The sequence below is a fragment of the Glycine soja genome, chromosome 8 (genome assembly GCF_004193775.1).
Source record: "Glycine soja cultivar W05 chromosome 8, ASM419377v2, whole genome shotgun sequence".
Lineage (NCBI taxonomy): Eukaryota > Viridiplantae > Streptophyta > Magnoliopsida > Fabales > Fabaceae > Glycine > Glycine soja.
In genome coordinates this window covers 15,925,425-15,947,748 of record NC_041009.1, presented here as the reverse complement: position 1 = coordinate 15,947,748, position 22,324 = coordinate 15,925,425, and the positions used below count along the sequence as shown (strand labels likewise).

General features: G+C 32.0%; 3 protein-coding genes and 1 non-coding gene across 4 annotated transcripts; all 4 read right to left on the bottom strand.

The window, feature by feature from the left end:
- Positions 1-328: 328 nt before the first annotated feature.
- On the bottom strand, positions 329-1,022 carry LOC114422337. Its single transcript, XM_028388647.1, has one exon. The coding sequence runs from the start codon at positions 936-938 to the stop codon at positions 693-695; it is 246 nt and encodes an 81-aa protein (XP_028244448.1). The 5' UTR covers positions 939-1,022; the 3' UTR covers positions 329-692.
- A 1,528-nt stretch (positions 1,023-2,550) lies between these two features.
- On the bottom strand, positions 2,551-4,651 carry LOC114422335 (60S ribosomal protein L28-2-like). Its single transcript, XM_028388643.1, has 3 exons — positions 4,411-4,651; positions 3,946-4,109; positions 2,551-2,999 (listed from the first exon to the last, which is right to left on the bottom strand). The coding sequence occupies exons 1-3, from the start codon at positions 4,556-4,558 to the stop codon at positions 2,859-2,861; spliced, it is 453 nt and encodes a 150-aa protein (XP_028244444.1). The 5' UTR covers positions 4,559-4,651; the 3' UTR covers positions 2,551-2,858.
- LOC114424802 lies at positions 3,373-3,463 on the bottom strand. The gene has a single exon (XR_003669102.1). It is a non-coding gene; the product is annotated as a small nucleolar RNA R24 (small nucleolar RNA).
- Positions 4,652-8,422: 3,771 nt separating the features above from the next.
- LOC114422334 (uncharacterized protein At1g51745) lies at positions 8,423-13,651 on the bottom strand. Its single transcript, XM_028388642.1, has 3 exons — positions 13,017-13,651; positions 10,861-11,924; positions 8,423-10,035 (listed from the first exon to the last, which is right to left on the bottom strand). The coding sequence occupies exons 1-3, from the start codon at positions 13,205-13,207 to the stop codon at positions 8,936-8,938; spliced, it is 2,355 nt and encodes a 784-aa protein (XP_028244443.1). The 5' UTR covers positions 13,208-13,651; the 3' UTR covers positions 8,423-8,935.
- Between the last annotated feature and the right edge of the window lie 8,673 nt (positions 13,652-22,324).

The following is a 22,324-nucleotide window of genomic DNA, read 5'->3' as shown; positions in this document are numbered from 1 at the left end:
TAATATTTCCTATTTCCTAACCCCCAATTGCTTTTCCTTTGGTGTTAGCAACTTGCATTTCTTATATATTTATAAGGAAATCGTGTTACTGGTGTCTATATTCTTGTATAACTATCCATTTCAGAAAGCAGCTATACAAAAAATGGTAACAGTATATCTATTGGACATAGAATTTATGAAAATTCAATATACAAATACGATATAGTTTAACTGTTAACGATTCCATGGAAACACAAGGGAAAACAAGACACAAGCTAAGAAGATCACGTGCTGTAGAATTTGTACAAATTTCACGCTTCACAGTATAATTAGGCACTTAGCAGTTCAATGGAGACAAAAGAAATAGTACTTTCCAATTCCAGATTATATTTACAATATTACTTTGTGAAATTTAAATGTATTGAAATTTGGCATTCTACCTCCAAATAGACAAGGCATGATTCCTGTCAATACAAATGGATATCCCAACACACAATTATTTGATTCACCTTGCTTCTCACAACAAATATACAGCCACCGCTTTAACATCTATGAACAAATTCTCAAGGCTAAAAACCATTTGATGTAAAGCTCAAATTTTCAAACTCCACCAACATTTCTTCCATCAACCAAATCCAAGATCATGTCTGTGATAAGTGACAGATCCAGAAATTTTAAAGTGTGGGGGTAATACTCATACATAAATTTGTAACTTAGCCTTGAGACTTTCCAAAACGGCCACTGACTTGGCGTGCATATGCAACAACAGCCTTAGCCCACCTCTTGATCTCAGCCTTCAACTTGTTGGAATCCATGTCCTTCAGCTGCTTCCCTGGCTCCATAGTCAATTCAACTGAAGAGAAACAGCGTTCGAAATGCCTCCGTTTTGAAGGTTTCTGGCCCTTAAGCTTGGCAACCGCATTGCTGCCATTGAGAGACTCAGATTTCTTTACAGACATGGCTGCTGTGTGATCAGCAGCCAGAATAGTTTGTGAAAGAAAATGTGGTACAGTAAGTACCAAACGAATTATGAAACTGTGTATTGTATCTAACTCTTTTATAAGGCTAATGAATTACACCAAGACAAGTAACATGGTACTCCAATGCGTGTAATAATATGCTTTCATTGACTTTAGACTTTGTCAACACTTTTTAGGAAGGATTCCTTAACAAGTTTAATTAATGCCTTGTACTATTCAAATTGTAATTTTTCTAATTTGGTTCTTCCTTTTTTAATTTTCCTTTTGTCTGAGAGAAGAGAAGTAATTATTTCATTATTAAACAAATACAATATGTTTATTTTGTGTATAGGATGAACATAGTGGTATTGAATATAATAAATGGTACAAACTACAAAGGTTGGTATCCATAGGAATAGAATAGTAATTACACTTCAAAATTTGATATAGTCCTTTCTTCTATACGAACCCACAAATGACAATATTAATGAGGAAATTTTATGTACTAATAGTAGAGACCGCGTTAACTTAACTATGAAGAAATAATTCGAAGAATAATAGGCAGTTTGATTATTTGCAAATTTTGTAACGAGAAGCTAAAGCGTATCAAATTCCTCGGTGGTTGGATTTGAGAGGCCTCTTGATTCAAAACAAGCATTTCTATTTTTTGGTATAAGCCAAACTTGCATTGTAAAGTAGAAAAGAGATTTTTAAAAAATAATAATTGATTTGTAATAAAAAAAAAAATTAAACATTAAGCCTCAAACGGTTTAAGATTATCGTGATGGTCACGCATGGACAAGCCAGTCAACCATCAGGCCCAATCATAACAGCACCAAATGTTGTTACCAATAACAACACATCACCATATATAACATTAACAATTAGCCACACAATTGTAACTAAGGTAATTTTCAAGCTTCTAGGTACCGTTGGTTATATGCTAAATAGTAAAAAAAACCTCTGCATTTACCTCAGTTATGTGATCACTTGTACCAGGCAAATTACCTTTACAACATGTCCTACCCAATCATACCCTTGGAACCAAAGTCCGAAACTTCTGAATTAGCTAGTTACTAGTTGCTGATTCTGGAGTCGAAGGAAGCACAAATTCACAGAGTAAGACAATTACAATCATCATGGTCCATGCGTGAACGTAGGTAATCCATTTCCGTTACTAACTGGGACTTAGGACTAATTGCATTCCGAAACTTGTTTAAGCCATGCGATTCAACCTACGTAACAATGCCGTGTTTTACGTACAAGGTGGCGTGTCAAAGAATGTAACTCATCAATTGATGTTTTTTAATCTTTCTAATGTTAATCTATTTTCAAGCTTTATATTAAGAGGTGTGCAATCTATTTTATCAACCTTCACATTGAGTGATGCTACAACTTCAAATATTTGCCATTTTCTCTTGTAATTTAAAAATATTACTTTTCACTGGACCAAAATGGCAAATTGTTAATACAGGAGGCTTCTTTGTTTAGTGCGAACATTTATGCAACTGTGCTTAACATGTTTCAAACCCCCAATCCTCGCATCAACTATTGTTTCAACTTTCGAGTTCTACACAACTACGTTCATTATGATAGGATGATAAAAGAAAAATAGAAATAAAAATATCTTTTAAATCGAGGGTTTCAATGCTAAACACACTAATCATATCCCTCCTTTGAGGCAATAATAGCCAGCTATTTTGTCGGAAGAGCGACTTTTAAAGCAACAATCATGAGGCGAATATACCGAGACACAAATCAAGGTGAAATCTATAACATGGTAGTTCAAGTTTTCATATTGAATACTTAATAAATAACTGCATTGCAAAACAAACTCGAGAAATCTAGATTGGAGTTCTAAAAACACGAAAGAGAGGGCAAAAACGAAGATTGAACAGCAGATTCTTTCTCAATTCCCTTTCACTTCCTACCAGCGACTCTCACGCCCTGTCTATTCCTCTTCTTGACACCAGACTTGGCAACTTTGAGGCTTCTGTGAACAGCACTCAACCTTGCAAGGGCAGCCTTCTTGAGATCAGGCCTGTAGTAATTTTTGGCCACCTGAAGCACATTGCATCATTAGGAAAAGGGACTCAGGTAAAGTTGGAAATTTGGGGTATAATGAGGTAACAGCACCACAATTCAAAACAAATGAACAAGCATTAAGTTGGAAATGTTGGGCTATTGGAACATATGAAGAAAATTATTACAGATTAAAACTAAAGAACCATGTACTGTCCATGCAAAACTCAGTAGGCTTACTCTTGGGAATTCATAGGTTCAAGCAAAAATATTTGGAGAAATTCAGACCAAGACCAAACAATACTAATATCATAAGAAATTTTGGATGCTGACATCAGAGAATGATTAACAAGCATAGGAAAGAAACATAAAACTTTCCTATATTAATAGCATCAGGAAGGAACCCGTGATAGAAGCTCAGAAGCCAAGCGTAACATGTATATTTCATTGAAGAAACCCAAAAAAAGGATTCTTCTTATATGTTAGAGCCTCATCACCGCAGCTGAGCCTTGCTGGCAAAAGCCCAAACAGATTTTTTCAAGCACAATATCCCCCAACAAAGACACAACAATCACAAAATCGAAAACAAGTAGGCAAGGTAACTTCAACAGACCCAAGAACAATAATAACATAAAATTTCTTTTCATTATGAAAATGATACAAATTTGCCAGCTGGGGACAGTTCAGTCACTGACATAAGGGTAAACGTCAAATACAAGTCAAAGGACTGCTATCAATATCACTTTGCAGGATAATATGAACAAGTTCAGTTTGACTTTTATCTATAGCAACTAACACTCTTACAGCAAACAAGATTTAAACCAGATTAGTCGTCCTTAAAGAAAAATAAACCAAACAGAAATAGATATTTGAAATACCAATGTCAAACTCTAAGAAGTTAGAACAAGAATATCATACATGATACACCATTAACATACATCACAAATCTAACCTCCAAGGAATAATGATTTTTATTTAAAATTACCTGGTTTTCAACAGCTTTTGCCATCCTCCTGAACTCCTTCTTCATCACAGATTTGTGGAGCAATGCAGCGGGCTTGTTTTGCTTCTTTGTCTTGGTTGTAGCCAACAACACAGCCTGATCTTTGCCCTCAGGCTGAACAGTAACAGTTTTCTTGTTTGCCAAACCTACCCATAAACAGTAAAATAAGACATTCAGCCACAAACCATCGAAACACATTGATCCAATCCATAAAATGTTTCTCAGATAAAGCCAAATCTGAGATCATTAGATAAACACATTATCATTAAAAAAAATTAAAAAAATTCAATATCTATCAACCCAAGTTCTGGCCCGGTAATTCAACCTCAAATATTCTGACTCAATATCATCAAAAGAATTAGTCTGTACCCATTTTCAACAATTAAAACAAAATCCAATTTTTTCTCAAAAAAAAACAATAAAAAAAAAATTGGAGTGATGACACACCAGAGTACTTGAACGAATTGAGGTTGTAGAGATTGTTGCTCTCTCTGCTGAATTCGACGCTCTGGGTGCCCCTTCCAAACTGCTTGACCAAGAAGGAATTGTTTTTCTTGACGATCTCCCACACGAGCTGCCCTGGAACGGTGGCCATCTCTTCGCCTGCAAGACAAAACTAGGGTTTTGCGTTAGGCTTTGTATATATAGGACAGTGAAGAAACCCTAATTTATCAAATTGAATAAACCGGGTTCGGGAAGTTCGACCCATTTATCCGAAAACAAGATCCGTGTTCTGGAGTATAATATTTTTTATAATTTCTTTAAAAAGTTAAAATAAAAAATATTTTAAATCTAAACTGATAGATACGTAGCTTAACTATAAAATACGAAACAATAAAGAAATAAGAATGAACAAAGACAGATAATTTAAACAAATTCTCAGCCTTAATTATTTCTTTTAGTAATAAATAAATAAAGTAATAAACATGGATGATTTCTCATCGAATATATTTTGAAGTAATTTATTCTTTTTTTATGAGAAGTGATTTATTCTATTAGAATTAATTTATTTTTATAAAATATATTAAAAAATTGTTGATTAAATTCAAAAAAAGTAAAATAAAAATCTCTTAAATTTTAAGCAAATACAAACATGTGTTAATATCTATGACAGAAAATTGTTTATAAAAAAATGATGGTTCAAACTTCAAATAAATGTCATATTAATTATATTTTCTATTTAAAATTTAATATTGAGATGCAAAAGAGAAATCCTTTTGAGGTAAACATGCTTTCTTTTTTAATTAAATATTTTTCTTAAAATATACAACTGAAGCGAAGGATGTTAGTAAATATTTGTTTTATATTTTAAAATTTATAAAAATATATTACTCATCTTAATTCTGTTTTTATAAGATAAATAATTTGTTTTAGAATTCTTACGTAAAAATTAGATTTCTTATCTTTTCTAATATTTTGTTTTGAATGGGCCAGGTTGCTACAAATGTTTGTTTTTATCATTGGAACGAACGGTCACACGTAGCTTGTTTCGTTATTTAGCTTATTTTAATTTAATTTTCTAACCGTTTTAGTGAGGAAACTATTTTATTCTTATATAGTCTTGTCTATTGTAGTAGTCTCTTTTATCAAAATGTTTGTAATGGATATGATTAAATCCCTAATAAATTTGGAAAATTAATGGATGAAAACATAATGTATTATGTTCCATTGAAAATATTTTTATTATATTATATCATTTTTTTAAATTTTAAATTAGTGGAAGATTGTTGAAAAATATTTTCTTATAATTTAAAATTTAAAATTAAAATATATTTTCTTTAACAATTATGTTTTTTAAGGATAAAATGCTTTTAGAATTAGTTTCAGTGGAAAAATTAAAAACATTCCACTACTTTCATTCTTATGTTAGGAAGATATCTTTTACTTGGTCAAATTCTTGTGTGAACGTTACAAGTCTTTAAAATTAGGAAGATATCTTTTACTGCAAGTATTTTGTTATTACATGTTGGTGACTAGTTGCCTCTATATATGTAGCTTCTTGCTAAAAAAAAATAAACATGTGAAAATACGTCACACAAAACAATAAAATGAATATTTAGATGAAGCTTTATATTTTGCATGTCATATTCTTAATATGACACCTTATAAATTCTTTTAAAAAAACCCCTTATGAACTATGGAGAAAAAGAGAAACAAATCTGAATTATCTTAAAGTGTAGGGGTGTCTAGTAAATGTTAACATCCCTATTAATAAGAAAAGAAAATTTGGACAAAAAATTGTTGATTATGTTTTTGTTGGATATTCTTTGCATAGTACTATTTATAGATTCTTGGTTGTTAAATCTTTGTATGTGGATGACATATTGATATTAGGTAGTAATATGCATTTCATAAATGATGTGTAGTCTTTCTTGTTTAGTAATTTTAATATGTAGGACCTTGGTCCTGTAGATGTGATTTTGGGTATTAAACTTATAAAGAAAAATGATGACATAATTTTAACCTAATCACACTATGTTGAAAAGACTATTGAAGAAGTTTAATTATTTTGATGTGAAACATATTTCTACTCCTTATGACTCATCCATTAAGTTAAAGAAAAATTTGAATAAAGGAATTTCTTCACATAAATATTCTCAAATTATTGGTTCTTTGTTGCATTTGACAGACTTATCTAGTCCTGACTTTGCTTATGCAGTTGGTACATTAGGAAGGTCAAAAAATAATATTGTGGATCCGCTTACAAAAGAGTTGCCGTGCCAACAAGTACTTAAGTCGTTAGGGAAAATGAGACTAGAGCCCATTATTTAGTTACAACAATGGATACCCATGTCTCCGTGTGATTGGTGATCCCATGAATGGAGTTCAACAGGTAACAACGAAATTGCTTGTTGACTAAAGTACACAAAAATAAATTTTTACAGAGTTGTTTTGTTTCTCATTCCTATGATGAGGTGTACTATAAATTGCGACAATATCAAGGTTGAGATATTTATATATGTGTATTTTTTGGTAAAAAAAGTACCTCTTAATGAATATGATGACAATTATTGTAAGGATAGGGTCACAAACTACTCTTTGAGGATTCAACTAGTGAGTGTGGTGGTGAGGCCGCCATTGTGAGATATGGGTCAATCTCTAAGTGACACTCATGAAACAAGATACACGTGCAAGATCGTGTAACACACTACCACCTAATTAGAACCTAAATGAACACCAATATTGTAAGAGTTGTGTACTAAAGTCCAATTAAAGAAGATGTAGTTAAGACAATTAAGTCACTACATTTTTTCTCATGTGGAAGTTCATAAACACTAGGCATAAGGTTTAAACCTGGAAAGTTCCTTATATCAAAATACAATATCACATGTTTTTCTTTTATGTTTCTATACAAATTATTTTTAAAAAAAGTAAAATTTTAAATTACGTGAGGAATGCTAGTAAATATTTGTTTTAAAATTTTAAATTCATAAAAATATATTACTCATATTAATTCTGTTTTTATAAAATAAACTATTTATTTTAAGATCTATTATGTAAAATTAGATTCCCTATCTTTTTTAAGATTTGGTTTTGAGCGGGTCAACGTAGGTTGTTATGTATTTGTTACGTTTGTTTGTTTTGATCTATGCATATATATATATATATATATATATATATATATATATATATATATATATATATACATATATATATATATATATATATATAATTTGCTTTTTTTTATAAAAAATTATTTTTGAGAGCAAGTGCATATGTGTTCAGAAAGTTTGGAAATCCTTTCGTTGCACACTATCAGAACCAATGGGTTGTCTATCTTGGTAGAGGAACACAATCAAATTTTTCTACCCGTGCAAGGACATCTTCTCTCTAAGGATACCGTTTGCACGCTTCAACCTAGACTAATTAAAAAATTTTCCCTTAAATTATTTTCCTCTGTGCTTATTGAATGATATATTGCATTGTTGATTCATGTTATGTCAACTGAAGTTATTTTTCTATTATTATTTTGTTATTTAGTTTAAGACTTTCTATTTTCTTCTCATTTATTTCTTTTATTTTATTTTTATTTTCTAACAAAGGAGGAGAAGAGGGAGGGATTCAAGTGATACTACAAGGATTACTCTGTTCATATTTATCCATTTGTCATAATGGTTCTATCTTTTAGGGTTGTTATCATCACTTGTAAATATTCTTTTTTTTAGCTTAATTGGAATTTATCTTTATATTTAATTCTGTGTATTTTTATCATCCTAGTTTTAATTGCTTGTAATTAGTTGCTACAGTTTTTTAATTCTTCAAATTTAAGTTCTTCACAGCAAGATTTTATTCAATAAAACATTTATTTTCCCTTGTACCAAAAAAAAATCAATAAAAGTAAAAAAACAAAAATATAAGCCAACAGAAGTTTTATTGTTTTTATGCTAATGATATAACATCCACAATAAAGAATATAGTAGAATATAGAATAAGCATACACAGAAAAATGCTAATAATATGAGCAACCGGATATGTATTGATGGCATAACAAGTTTCCATACAAACACAATAAATTGAAATGGGGATTGATCCAAATGTTCTCATAATTGCATTTTTCTTTGTTTTAGGAGGTGACTTCGACATAAACAATCGAGTCCAAATCCAACATGAGTATAAAATGTAGTTATTGAACCTCCGTAACATCCTAATCCATTACTTTTTAAGAACCTAATATCAGGTCAAACACCTAATACTAGACCACCCCTCTTTACATCTCATCCAATGTTACATTATTTACAGAGCCAAGAGAAGCCTCAGATGATTTAACCTCCTACTAGTTTCTACATGAAAATGTCTTGAAATTGTACAGAAGATTCAACCTTCATGGCAGAATATGTGGGAGCAGCAAACTGTGCATGTAGTTAAAAAGAAGTAGATAATATTATGGTCTGCAGAACTAAACCAAAATCTCTCCAATTACCAAAGAAGCAATTATCCGCACCACCATCCAATCGTTGTAACTCCTCACAAGTCAAGGGTTGGATGATGTTGGTAATGCACGGTGCGTGGACCGTGCTTGACCGCTCACAGCTTCATTTATCCTACTGAATACTACTTGGAGGGGAATACAAGCAATAACAGGACCCTTCTTATCTACCACTGGCTTTTTTTCCTTTCTTTCCTCTTCTGACTGCCTGTGACCTGTCAATGACGACAACTTCCGAATCTTTTTATTCAACAGCCCGGTTTTCTTCATCTTGGAAGATTTACTAGGAGAAAATCGCGTTGAATTCTTCGAATGTATTCTTCCAGTCACCGAGTTTGGCTTGGCTACACAATAGACATCACCAACTTCCAAGTCACATCCAATGTCACTCAACATTTTATCACAATGACCTTCAACCATGACCTCAACCGCCAAAGGGTGTCCAATAAAGGCTTTGCCATTCAGTTTACTCACAAGGGAAACCAAAGGCACATGTTGTGGCCGGTAGCTGGATTTAACTTCTAGCTTAACGTCATATAATGAAGCATCAGAACAATAATTTCTTCCAGGGAAATCTGCCGTTTGATATCTGGAGTTAACAGTGAAGCGTGAATGGCGATAAGGAAGCAATCTCTGAGGTGTGAGAGATCCATCAGGCAATAACTTTGCCTCCGTTGTTGTCACCTTGACATGCTTGTTCAAGTCCCGAAGTCCTTCTAGTTGACCTTCAGCAACAGGTTTGCAGTTAACTTGAGAAGTACAGTTGTATGAAGTATTTGGTTCACCCATGCCATTCCAATCAACTTTTTGACAAGCACCCTGATAGATTCCGTCCGAGTTCCCTATTCCTGGAAAATATGCACTGGATTGGCGGTCTGTGTCCACATATTTTCTTGAGGCATGTTTTATATTTTTACTCGTATTTCTTGAATTCCTCTTTCCTTTTGACTGCCACTTTGAACTACCTTTGTCTGCTCTATGGCCAACAATACTGTGACCAGCAACTGAACTGGTACAGCCTGGTTCATTCTTGCTCTCATTTCTCAATGACACAGCTTCACATTGACTAGCATTACAAGACTGTTCTCCCAATGGACTAACTTGAGGCTTGCCAGATGAACAAGAAACCAGTATGGGTGAGAAATCTGGCAAAAGAAATTAACATCAGTGCACGTTAATTATCCAGCCCACATCTTTTCAAACCACAACATACAGAAAAGCAAAGTTGTAGCATAACTTAACCATATTCTAAAGCTCTCAACAATACGTTAAAAAAGGGCTTTATTGATTAAAGATAAACAGATGGAAATAGGGAAGCAGTAGCATTGATTGCAAACCTCAGGGAAAGAACACAGCCACATATAAAATTAATATATTTGGTTATTTAGAATTACTCTACAGCTCAATGATGCAACTTCAAACAATCCATTTGTAGTTTTGTACACATAATATGGGACATAAGCAATAACCATGAAAAACCAGACGAAAGCAGGTGACAATCTCAATGGAGAAGGGACACAAGTGATACACTTCAGATTAAATTGTTTATGCAACATGAGTGCCACTTTCTCAGGTGCAAAATTTAAAGTCAGTGAATCTCAATAGTTTACTTCCAAAGAAGCCAACCATAAAACCATGCTTCAACCTAGCTTATTCAACTGTTATTAAATCCTAATGTATGACCACTGTGCCTCTTCCAGAATCCACATTCATTTTCCCTCTTTTTTTACTGAGCTTCATGATCAGAGCAATGCTACATAAACTATTTAACTTATGCAACATACCCATCTAAAGACCTAAATCTGTCACAAAACCAAAAAGAAAAATTAAAATATTGATGAAAAGGGAAAGAAAAATAATATTAGTGAGAGGGGGAGAGGATCATGAACTGCAATACATTCTGATAACAATTGTAAACATTGCAGGTACAGAAGAGAAGACACTACGGAAATTCAGATACTGTGGCATACCCAGAGTGTGTTTCTCCTCCCCTAAAACCCCAACAAATGGAACATCAAATAGTTCATCAGGAGAATCTTTGCCAACTAGCCCTGGTAAGCCAGAAGCCTCATTCTCCTTGACTTTGTGATTGATTTGGGAAGCATCATCACTACCATGGTCATGACCAATTAATGAAGTCCCGTTCTCACAAGTAGCCTCAGTACTATCTGAATTATGTGTTGGCGTTGGAAAAGTTTTCTTTGAACCATTAGAATCTAATCCTGAAATTCTTCCATCAGTTACCCCACATAGTGGAGAACCGCTTGAACTGGGAAGCTGATCACAAATGACAGGAACTGACACCATGGCTGTACTCTCCAAAACCTTAGTCAGGGGCCGGTGTCGATTTTTCCTTTTCAATAATTCATGAGCATTTGCCACTTGTGATCTCTTTCTTTTCAGTGTTGAAGAATAGCCTTTACCACCATTTACAGAAGTTCCATTTGCCAGACAGTTCCCTGCAGTTGAATTGTTGAGTGAAGCACTAATGTGCTGAACTATCTCAGTTGCACCAGTACCTTGGACCTTTCTCTTTGACACTACACCAATGCCTAGGTCCTCAAGTCCTCTCATTCGCTTGACTCCTTCAAATCCATCATCTTCTGAATCATTAGGTGTTCTTCTCCTCCTTCCTTGCACAGATTGCATCTTTAAAGTACCATTGTGATTAGGCTCTTCAAAAGATATACCAGATTGAGACAATTCTGGAGCTGCATTAGAATTGTCATCAGAGTCACTCAAATCATCCGCCACATCTTCATTGTCTTCACCAGACATGAGGGGTAATTCGCCAGCTGATCCTCCATGTTCACTACCAGGTTTATCTAATCTGGAGCATAAGCTTAATGATTCCTTGTCCAGGTGAGCACTCTCTAGCTCAAGAGCATGGAGAATAGCATCTTCCCTGCGAGCATACTTCACTGCCTTCTTGCTTGAATTAGCAGCAGATGCCTTTGCCTTCTCAATGCATTCATTATACTCTCCACAGCGAAAAGCTTTTACCCGCTTTGATTTTTCAAGATTATACCAATCCCTGTATCACAAAGAATGACAAGACTATATGGTTCAATTTCTCATTCTGGAAACACGAAATGAAGTATCCAGAGCCACATAAGAATTGCCGAAATCACCATTTGATTACCTTCACCCAAAATTGCTTGAAGGCAATCATAAATATAAAAAGCAACTTAAAACTAAACTTCACAAGGTGATTTCTTGAACTATGTCATGACAACCAACAAGTTGCATCCACTTATCTTAAGTAACAAAAGAAAAACAAGTTCATAAGCCTCTATAATCAAAAGTAGCACACTAATCTTGCTACAAACAAAATCACAAGAAAAACATTCACAGAAAGGCTCAATAGGCGTATTTATCCACATAAATGGGAAAGCTGGCATGAAACAATTGACAAATTTCGAAACATATTTTTGGACACAAAACAAATTAGTAAAAACAAAGACAGTTCCAATCATAAGTTTAGAGAAACATAAATTAGTTCTACTCACTCCTAAGCTTCACTTAACAGGAAGCAGTAACTGACACATTTAACCAGTCTTCCACCTTCGACACCTTGTACAATTTTAACTAGAGAAAGCAATCATCTATTGTAAAGGTTTAAAACGCTCCATTGCTGCAAGATTCCCCAACAACTCAGGAAAAAAAAGAAAGGAAAAAGCATCCCCTCGATAATATGATGAGAAAACAATTCCACATAATTAAGAAGCTGAGAAAACAATTCCACCCTATAAATAATACTCTAATCACTTTAAAAATAATGGTCCACACAGCACAAACCCATCACATTAAAATTACAGAAAACCTTGTCCCAAGTATCTCAATTTCCCAATTCCATTATCTGGAGTGAAAACAGCACTTCAATCAGAAACTGTCCCCGAAACACCCCGCACCCAAAAAAAAACAAAAAAAAAAGTAAATAAAAATCCAATGATCAAGCTAGTATCATATGATTCATATCATATAGCCACAACTACAACACCATCCAATTAAGGATAATTAAAATTAAAAAAAAAAAAAACAAGTTCAGACAGCAATATGAGCAAAACATGGAAACAAAATTTTTTTTAAAAAAAGTTGAGGCAGAAAAAAAGAAGAAGGAACTGACACGCTTGCATCTTCACGACCTAAGAGCTTAACGGGAGTACCCGATCTCGGAGAAACCAAGCAACTCTCCGACAATTCATGAAGACCCATTATCCGACCCGGCCACCACGACCCGTTTCTCCGTCGGACCCAAACCAACCCACCCACCGACGCATCGATTCCGTTCAGGTTCGACTCACCTGAGCTACCCATTTCTCCAAAAAAAATAAAAAATACAAACTTATTCTCTTAAACCCTTTTTTTTTGCTCAAAATGAATCAATCCAAACACGCCCTTGCTGAGGTACCAGGTTGGGGAAAGGGTTCAAAGGTTTCACTTTTGCGCAAAACAGGTGAACCCCAGAAGGCGAAGAGGCTAAAACCCCATTGGAAATTGTAATGGATGGTGCATGCAAGGGAAGAAGATCTAAGAGAGGGAGAGGGGAAAGGAAGGATCTAATGGGAAGGTGGGTTTTGTGAGAAGGGTTTTTGACATTTCATGGTGGTGGTGGTCATCCGTGGCAACACACCAGAGAGAGTGAGTAGTGAGTGAGAGAAGAAAGAGAAAGAGTGATGAAGCAAGGCGGTTTTCCGCACTGAGAGAGAGAGAGAGAGAGAGAGAGGGCTGGGCTTTGGGTTGGTGTTTGGATTAAAACGTAACATTTGTATCTTTAGGAGATGGCCCATTAGAGAAACAAGGAGGGAGACAGTGAAGCAATGTGTTCGTTTTTATTGCTTTGGTTTTCTTTTTCTTAAACTAAAAAATAAATAGTAAATAAATGCATATGTTATGTTTTAAGTTCAAATTGTTGCGATCCATATTTTAATATAAATTCACTTGATAAAATTAAAATTAAAATAAATTATGATTTTTTTATAGGATAACTTTTATCTCAAAAGTCATTTTATATCAAATTTTCAAACATGCAATAAAGAGTGTATGTATATGATTCAATGTACTACACCATAATCATCAACACACATGTGTTTATTATTATCAATTCGTCTTAAAAAAATAAAATTTAGTATAAAAAAGCTTTTTGAAGGAGAGCATTTGGTTTAGTATTGGAGAGTATTAATATATTTGATCCTATTTCCATAACTCGTTTCATGTTGTAGTTGTGCATATTTTATTTACCCATTCTTGATTAAATGTCTAATTTTTTTTCTAAAAGGCACAGTATTTAGTGATGATAAGAAGTCTTTAATTTGTGAAGTAATAAATAATAATGATCATAACCTTTTTTTTTTCTTTTTTTGTATGATATATTTTTTTCTTTTAATTTTTCATTGAACATTATCATTGTAAATTCTCTTAGGCTATATTTGGCATAACTTGCTGGAAAATTAGTTAGAAGCTCTAGCTAAACGAAAAGTTAGTTTATTAGATTAAAAATATTTGATAAAATTATCTGTTAAAATAATTAAAAAGTAAAAAATATCAAAAAAATAATAAAATTATGATTTATTTAAAAAGTAACAAGTAAAATAAATAAATATATTAAAAATAAAAGTGAAATAAAGTATAAAAAATTATAAGATGATGTTTTGAAAAACGTTTAAAAAAGAGTTATTAAAATATTTTATTTATCAAATAATTAAACGAATTTTTCAATTAATAAAAAATAATTATATAAAATATCTTTATCAAACATAACTTTGACATTTTTGCCTTTAATAATAATTAAAATACTTTTCTTTCACATTTATTTTAACTTTTTTTCTCCATCCTTAAAACACTTCTATTGTATCTTTATTTTTTCCGCCTTATTTCCGTTTTCCACGGTGTCATCATCTTGGAAAAATAAATTTTATTCACCACTTGTTTGGGTGTAAGAGTAATATTACATCACTTCACTTGTGTTTGGCAGAGGAAAAATAATAAAACAATAAGAAAAATAAAGAAGAGATATAATAGTATCACACTTTTTACATTATATTTTTATTTAAATATTTCTTTTTCTTTTTCTTTTTTATATTTTCATTCTCAAGTCAAACACAAATTATGAATTACAACACTTGCTTATAAATTTTAGAAGGATACTCATACATAATAAAATAGATGAGAATTAATATGTGTACGTAGGATATATCATATGCCATACATTAGAATGAAAAATTAGGTTGAATACATCATCAATGTAATTTATAGTCTGACAATTTATTAATCCCTCTAAAAATATCATGTATAAAATTGTTATTTGCGATTACATTGGTTGTTATTTGAATTTTATTAGTTACATTTTAAATGAGTTGAATTTGAATTGACAAATGATGCATATTAGTTCATGGGAAAAATAAGATGGAGTATATATCATTTTTTTTTGTACATAGAATTTTTAAATTTATCAAACCAAGTAAATATTAACATATTTTTACACTCTTAGGCAATAGGGTTAAGGCCAACTGTATATTTGTGTAGCAGGGTGATTTTATCACAGTATCGGGTTATTGAGATAGTATTACACATTACCGTAATACCCATCGGGTACATAATTGTAAAAAATGAATGAAGCCAACTTAGGAGTTATAATAATTGTCATGAAGAATCGAAAGTTCGAAACAACTTTTCATACAATATTTTTCATCTTCTTGTAACTCTTATCTTGAAAAAATTCATGCATTTAGAAGTGATGAACATCAAACTTGGTACATCCGAGTTGGACAATGTCAACCCTTTTAGAGTTTCACTTGAGTTTATACTAAAAATGTTTGTGCTTTTAAATTTTAAAACATGTATTGATGGAGTCATTAGATAGTTGTGTTGACCTCTAACCAAGATTGTTCCATAAAAAAAGTCAAAAGTAAAAAACTGTTTGAAATTAAAATTACACAGTTGCAAATTATAGAAACTATAAAGTGGATTTTGGATCCATTTGTTTAAAATTTTAAAAAATGCTTATAGAAAAAGCATTTTAAAAAAAATAGTTATTTTAAAAAATAGATAGAATTTACTTATTTAAAAAAGCATAAAACTGTTTTTTTAAATAGTTTAAACAAACTTGTCAAAAAGGCATAAAACTGTTCATTTTGTTGGAAAAATGTTTTTTTTAACAAATAATTTAAACAAATTAACCCTTTAGCTTGATACTATATGTAATATCTGTGTATTGCATAAGATTATTTAAATATAAAAAGATATTTTAAATATATAAAAACATGTTAAATTTTTTTTACCTGTTTATGATTTATTATAAATAATCCATGCAAATTATATTGTTAAGATATTATGTGTACTTTTATTAAAACTAAACATGTTAATTAGTCAATGTTTTCGCAAGGTTATCATTATAGAAGAAATACAGCAAAAGGCTAAGAATACACTTTCAAACACATCATTTTTTATTACTTGAAAATAAAATAAAAAATTGAAGGTTTCATGTCATATTTATTATTTTATAATTTTCAATAAATTTGAATTAATTAGAGATGATATATTTGATCCTAGAGAGTGTGTTCATAATATTCTTCAAGAAAAATATTATTATTTATTTTTTGGTCCCAGAGTAGAGATTATGAGTATTTCTCAATTTATTGAATAAAAGACTAATCTTGAATCTCGCTTATGTTGCCAGTTGATCCAACAAAATTTTGCACAATGTAATAATCAAATATGAATTCTCCAATTAAATAAATTATATTCATTTCACTGCATCAATCCTTTTAAATATTTACTTATAAATCATATACTTATTTCACAATTCTTAACATTTAAAAAGAGAAAAAAATATTCAGTAAAAAAATATAATTAATCTAACTCTATAATCATTAAAAATATGAGTCTAATTTTATAACATAAAATCATAATAATGTTACGAGTGATTTAACACTTATGATATTTCACACTCATCTAGTCAAATATGAATTGAGGATAAGAAAGCATGATCAAACCTTTTTTTCACTATTATTTATCATTGTGCGTTATTTTCATCTACCAATAATGTTTATTATAAGTTTTTATGTTAAGTATTCTTATAAATCATGTTATTATTTTATGTTTATGAACTGTCATTATTCAAATTTTATATTTTAGTGAAAAGTTGCTCCGTATTTACGAAGTTAAACATGCATGCATAACATCATAGTTTTTAGCTAAGAAAAATGTATAGTTTAATCTTGGAAAAAAGTATTTGCATAATTAATCAATAACAATGTTATCAAACGAGGAATTTCATAACGTTATTCATTACATATTAATTATCGGGGAATCTAAATGTACTCAATGGGAACCACAATCTATGTTAGTTTTAATGAAACAATAAATCAAACGCTTAATTATAAATTTAGTCATCATATTTATCTCAGCTTAAAAATTTGGTTCTCTTATAGTTTAATTCATCAATTGAGTCCTTTTTTTTTTCAATCCAGTTATTTTAATTTCCAAACCTGAAATTGGACGTTAACTATTAATTGCTTATGTTGACCGTCACATATTGTGCTTTTATTGGACGCTAATTAGGTGCACGAAATTAACCCTCTTTGGTAATTTTTATTTTACCTAAAAATCATAGAAACTTCTTTGCCTGCCACTACTCCAATGCCAAAACCGCTTGCGTACAGCAACCTCTGTTGTCTCCGCTTCTGCTCCCGCCGCCATCAAATCGCACCCACCCTTTCGTTGTAGAGTCTATGGCACTCACGAAGCAACTCAAGAAGAAGAGCGAGTGGGACACTCTCGAGGAGGCCATTAAAGCCAAACTTGAAGATATCAAATCTCACAAGGTTTAGTTTTTTCAAATCGAAGTGGTGCAGGTGACGAGTTGCAGATCTGACCTTTGCGGCCTTGCCCTTTGGTGCGAAAAGTTGCAGAGAAGAGTGGCGGCGTCGATTGGAGGAGCGATGAGCGCTGAAGCAGAAACTGGAACAATGGGGCGTGGGTGTCAAGTTCTAATGGTGGAGGCGAGTTTAGTGATGGTGTTTTTGGTGTGTGCAACGGAGGAGAGGAAGTTTTGGAGGCGAGTTTAGTGTAGGCTTTAGAGCAAAAACAAGAGTTTGAGAGAGAAGGATATTTCGTGCACATAATTAATGTCTAATAAAAACCTAACATGTGGCGATCAACATAAATAATTAACTGTTAACGTCCAATTTCAGGATTGAAGACTAAAATAACCGAATTGTAAAAAAAATATATGGGACTCAATTGGTGAATTAAATTACATAGGGACCAAATTTGTAAACTAAGATAAATAGAGGACTAAATTTACAATTAAGCCTAAATCAAAAACAATTTTTGCATGTAAATTTAAGTAACTTTGAGTAAATAACCATTTTTTGGCCTATAGAATCCTTAAATTTACCAAACTAAATAGATATCAATATATTTTTGCTTTTAAGCACTTGGTTAAAACCAAACATACCTTTTTTTATAACCGATTGATTTCCTCAAAGTACTGCATTATTGAATTAATGTTGCAATCATTATAATATTCGTTTTGTAACATAATTGTAAAAAACAAATGAAGTCAGATTGGGAGTTGCAATGTCAAGATTGAAATACCTTTTTCATGACAAGTTTCCTCTACTACTTACTAATAATTCTTATCTCAAGATAATGCATGCATTGATCAAGTATCAAAAACTCAACATTTGAGTTTGGTATACTAGAGTTCAAATGCCAACTCCCTTAGAGTTTCACTTGCGATTATGGATATGGCTGGTTAGCATGTCTCTCACCATGGGAACTATTTTCTCACCAATAGACACTTCAATTTTTAAATGGATGGTTGAGATATTTTCTTATTGTTTATTTTCCTTTCTTTGTGTTTTTTACCAATTCATATTTCTATCACCACTCAATTTCCCTTTTCCTCTATATGCCAGACAAGACTCTCCATTCTCCACCTCGTTGTTGCACTTGCTTCAACTAATGTCACGTCATCTCTAATTCTACTCGTTAGAGATTCATGCAGAATCTGGTGTCGTTGTGGTTCATAATGGTTTCAAACTGGTTATTTCTCAAGTCTTATATTGTAAAATTTTAAGGGTTTCCTAGATTAAAAATTATAGAAAATCAATAGGATCTTGAAACCTATGATCTCACAAATAATAAATAAACAATGCGTATCTTTCTCCATAGTGAGATTTCTCTTTGGTGCACTTTGATTTCTTGGAAGATGAGATAAACAAGATTTCACTCCCTTAACTATTGTTTTTGTCTCTCTACGTTTGTGATGACTAGAGAATAGAGAGAACACTTTTCTATCAGGAAGGAGACCTCGTTTCACATTAGTGAGTATTATGTTGGATCGAGTGGCTTCAGAATAATTAAGAAGGGGGGTTGAATTAATTGTTCCTAAACCTTTACTAATTAAAAATTTACTTTTCTAAGGATTTTACTATGTTGTTAAGTAAATGAAGAACATAAAAGAAACTTAACCAAAAGTAAAAGAGAAAATTAAAATGAACAGCAGAAATTAAAAGAGTAGGAAAGAAGGAGACAAACACACACGAATTTTTATACTGGTTCGGTAACAACCCGTGCCTACATCTGTTCCCAAGGCAACCTGCGGTCCTTGAGATTTCTTTTCAACCTTGTAAAAATCCTTTTACAAGCAAAGATCCACAAGGGATGTATCCTCCCTTGTTCTCTTTGAACAACCTAGCGGATGTACCCTCCACTAGTACTGATCCACAAGAGATGTACCCTCTCCTGTTCTCAGTCAATAACCCAAGTAGATGTACATTCTACTTGTACCACGAAGGATGTACTCTCCAATGTGTTAAGACAAAGTTCTCAGGCGGTTAGTCCTTTGAAACTTTGTGAAGGGGGAAACAAAAGAATTCTCAGGCGGTTAGTCCTTTGAAATTTTTTGTTTTAGGGAAATGAAAGAATCAAAAGAATTCTCAGACTGTGTCGTTTTGAATTCTTTGACAAGGGAGAAGGGAGACACAAAAGAATTCAGGCGGTTAGTCTTTCGTTCTTTTGGAAAAGGGAGAAGAGAGACACAAAAAGAATTTAGACGGTTAGTCCTTGGCAAATTCTTTTTGGCAAAGAAAGAAGGGAATGAAAAAGATGAATAGCACAAGTTTTTTATCAAAGAACTTTTCTTGAAAGAAAAAGTTTTGAACAAAAACTTTTAGAAAAATGAAGAAGTTTAGCAAATGGACCTGGGTGTTGCCCAATTTTATCGTATCTTCCGTAATACTCACCACCCTTATCAAATGCAATAACTTTCACCTTTCTGTCTAATTGTCTTTCTACTTCATTCAAGTAAATTTCTAAGACATCCACTACCTAAGATTTCTCATGCAGTAAGTAGACATAACCGTAACGTAAATAGTCATCAATAAAGGTGATAAAATGTCTTTCTTTTTTTGAAAGAATTAACATCAAAAGGTCTACAAATATCAATATGTACAATTTCAAGAAGTTGAGTGCTTCTTGTAACTTCTTTCTTTGTATGTTTTGTTTGTTTTCTCTTAATACAACCCACACAAATATTTAGATCTGTAAAATATAGATCAAGAAGAATTTCATTCTTTATTAATCTTTTCATACTTTCTCTAGAAATATGACCTAAACGTTCATACCACAAGAAAGCAAATCGTTCGTTCACTAAACTATGTTTAGTGCCAACATTATGATGCAGAGTTAAAACAATTTCAACATACAAATCATCTAATTTCAATTTATATAAATCATTACAAAGAACACTAGTACCAATAAGATGATTATGCTTAAATAAACTGAAACATCCATTACCAAAATTAAAAGAGTATCAAATAGCATCAAATTTAGATAATGAAACTAAATTCTTAGATAAACTAGGCACATAAAAAGTTTCCAAAAAATCTAAATGATGTTCAGTGTCGAGTTTTAAACGATAAGTCCTGATTGCTTCCACTGGAGTTTTCACTCTATTTCCCATGAAAATGAACTTCTCATTTAGGCTTATGGCTTAAATTGTAAGAAATCCCTGCATAATGTTAGAAACATGAGTCATACTTCTAGAATTAATCCACCATGTATTATGTACAACTTCAGTTAAGTTTGATTCAAACATACATGAGCATTAAACTCATCTTTCTTTTCGAACCAAGACTTACACTTTAAGAAATCCTTCTAAAAGTGTCCAGATTTCCCATAAAATTGGAAATTATTGCCCTTTGATACCTTCTTTTGGATTTACAAAGATTCATCATTGATCTTTAATTACTCTCTGCCTTTATCATGTTTCTTCACAATTTTCTTTCCAGCTCCTTGATTCCCTTGGTGGCTTACATAATGGACTGAGTGACTTCCTTGATTCTTGAGCTCTGTTTCTTCCTGAACGAACATACTATGCAATTCATGCACATATTTCATTTATCTTTCATGGTATTATAGCTCATTTGGAATGGGCCATACTCGGACTGTAATGGGTTCAAAATAAATTAAACAAGGAAGTTCTCATTCACAGTCATTTTCAATGTCTTAAGTTTTACTATAATGTTTGTCATCTCAATGACATGGTCATGTATAGTATGTGAATCATCAAACTTCATGGTGGTCAATGTACTCATTAATGTCTCAGCAAGAGACTTATTAGCTGTTTGAGAGTGCTCTTCCACTAACCTCATAAACCTTTTAGCATTATCGGTCTTAGGGAAAGTTGTCTTAATAATGTCTGCAACTTTCATTCTCATGAACATTAGATTAAGTCTGTTAGATCTTTCCCAAACTTCATAATAGACTTTCTCTTCACAATAAAATTCACATAAGTATTTTGAGAGATAAAACACATGTCATACATATGATTCATTTATATAATGGTCAATGTATATTGATATTCTCCTTTGGGTGATACACTAACACACAACATACAAACATGACGATGCCAATAAAATTCTTAACATTATTTGGCAATTAAATATGCACCAATTACTAGTAACTATTTTCTTTGAATATATAAATAAAACTAATGATACACACAAATCGCCTACAATTATATTCATTAATTATAAGAACAACTAATAAACCTTTGAGCGATCCATAAATTCCTTATAACAATGAATTTCAATTACCCATAAATCAATAATCATATAATTTAACATCCATTATTTTATGAGTAATTGAAATAATCATTAATTTGAAATTAAATAACCTTATAAATTTGACTACTTTGGTGACTAACAAATTCATCAAACATTTAATTCTAATCAAATAGATGACCTGCACATCCTTATTACTGTTAACGATTTATAATCATTTTATTAATTTCATCCCATGCCATAAAATAATATTCACATTTTTTTTGTTGTATTCAAATACGTTCAAACAAATATGTAGCATATACATATTTATTGCTATCGAAAATTTCAAAGCATTCACGTTAATTTAATTCCAAGAAAT

What these genes read in the sequence shown, in the direction of transcription:
- LOC114422335 (XM_028388643.1), bottom strand. Translation starts at nt 4,558, where the DNA reads ATGGCCACCGTTCCAGGGCAGCTCGTGTGGGAGATCGTCAAGAAAAAC. An exon ending in CAATTCGTTCAAGTACTCTG is followed by an intron (nt 4,110 to 4,410) that starts GTGTGTCATCAC and finishes GTTTATGGGTAG; the next exon opens with GTTTGGCAAACAAGAAAACT. An exon ending in CAAAAGCTGTTGAAAACCAG is followed by an intron (nt 3,000 to 3,945) that starts GTAATTTTAAAT and finishes AATGTGCTTCAG; the next exon opens with GTGGCCAAAAATTACTACAG.
- LOC114422337 (XM_028388647.1), bottom strand. Translation starts at nt 938, where the DNA reads ATGTCTGTAAAGAAATCTGAGTCTCTCAATGGCAGCAATGCGGTTGCC.
- LOC114422334 (XM_028388642.1), bottom strand. Translation starts at nt 13,207, where the DNA reads ATGGGTAGCTCAGGTGAGTCGAACCTGAACGGAATCGATGCGTCGGTG. An exon ending in GGTCGTGAAGATGCAAGCGT is followed by an intron (nt 11,925 to 13,016) that starts GTCAGTTCCTTC and finishes TTTGTGATACAG; the next exon opens with GGATTGGTATAATCTTGAAA. An exon ending in GGAGGAGAAACACACTCTGG is followed by an intron (nt 10,036 to 10,860) that starts GTATGCCACAGT and finishes TTCTTTTGCCAG; the next exon opens with ATTTCTCACCCATACTGGTT.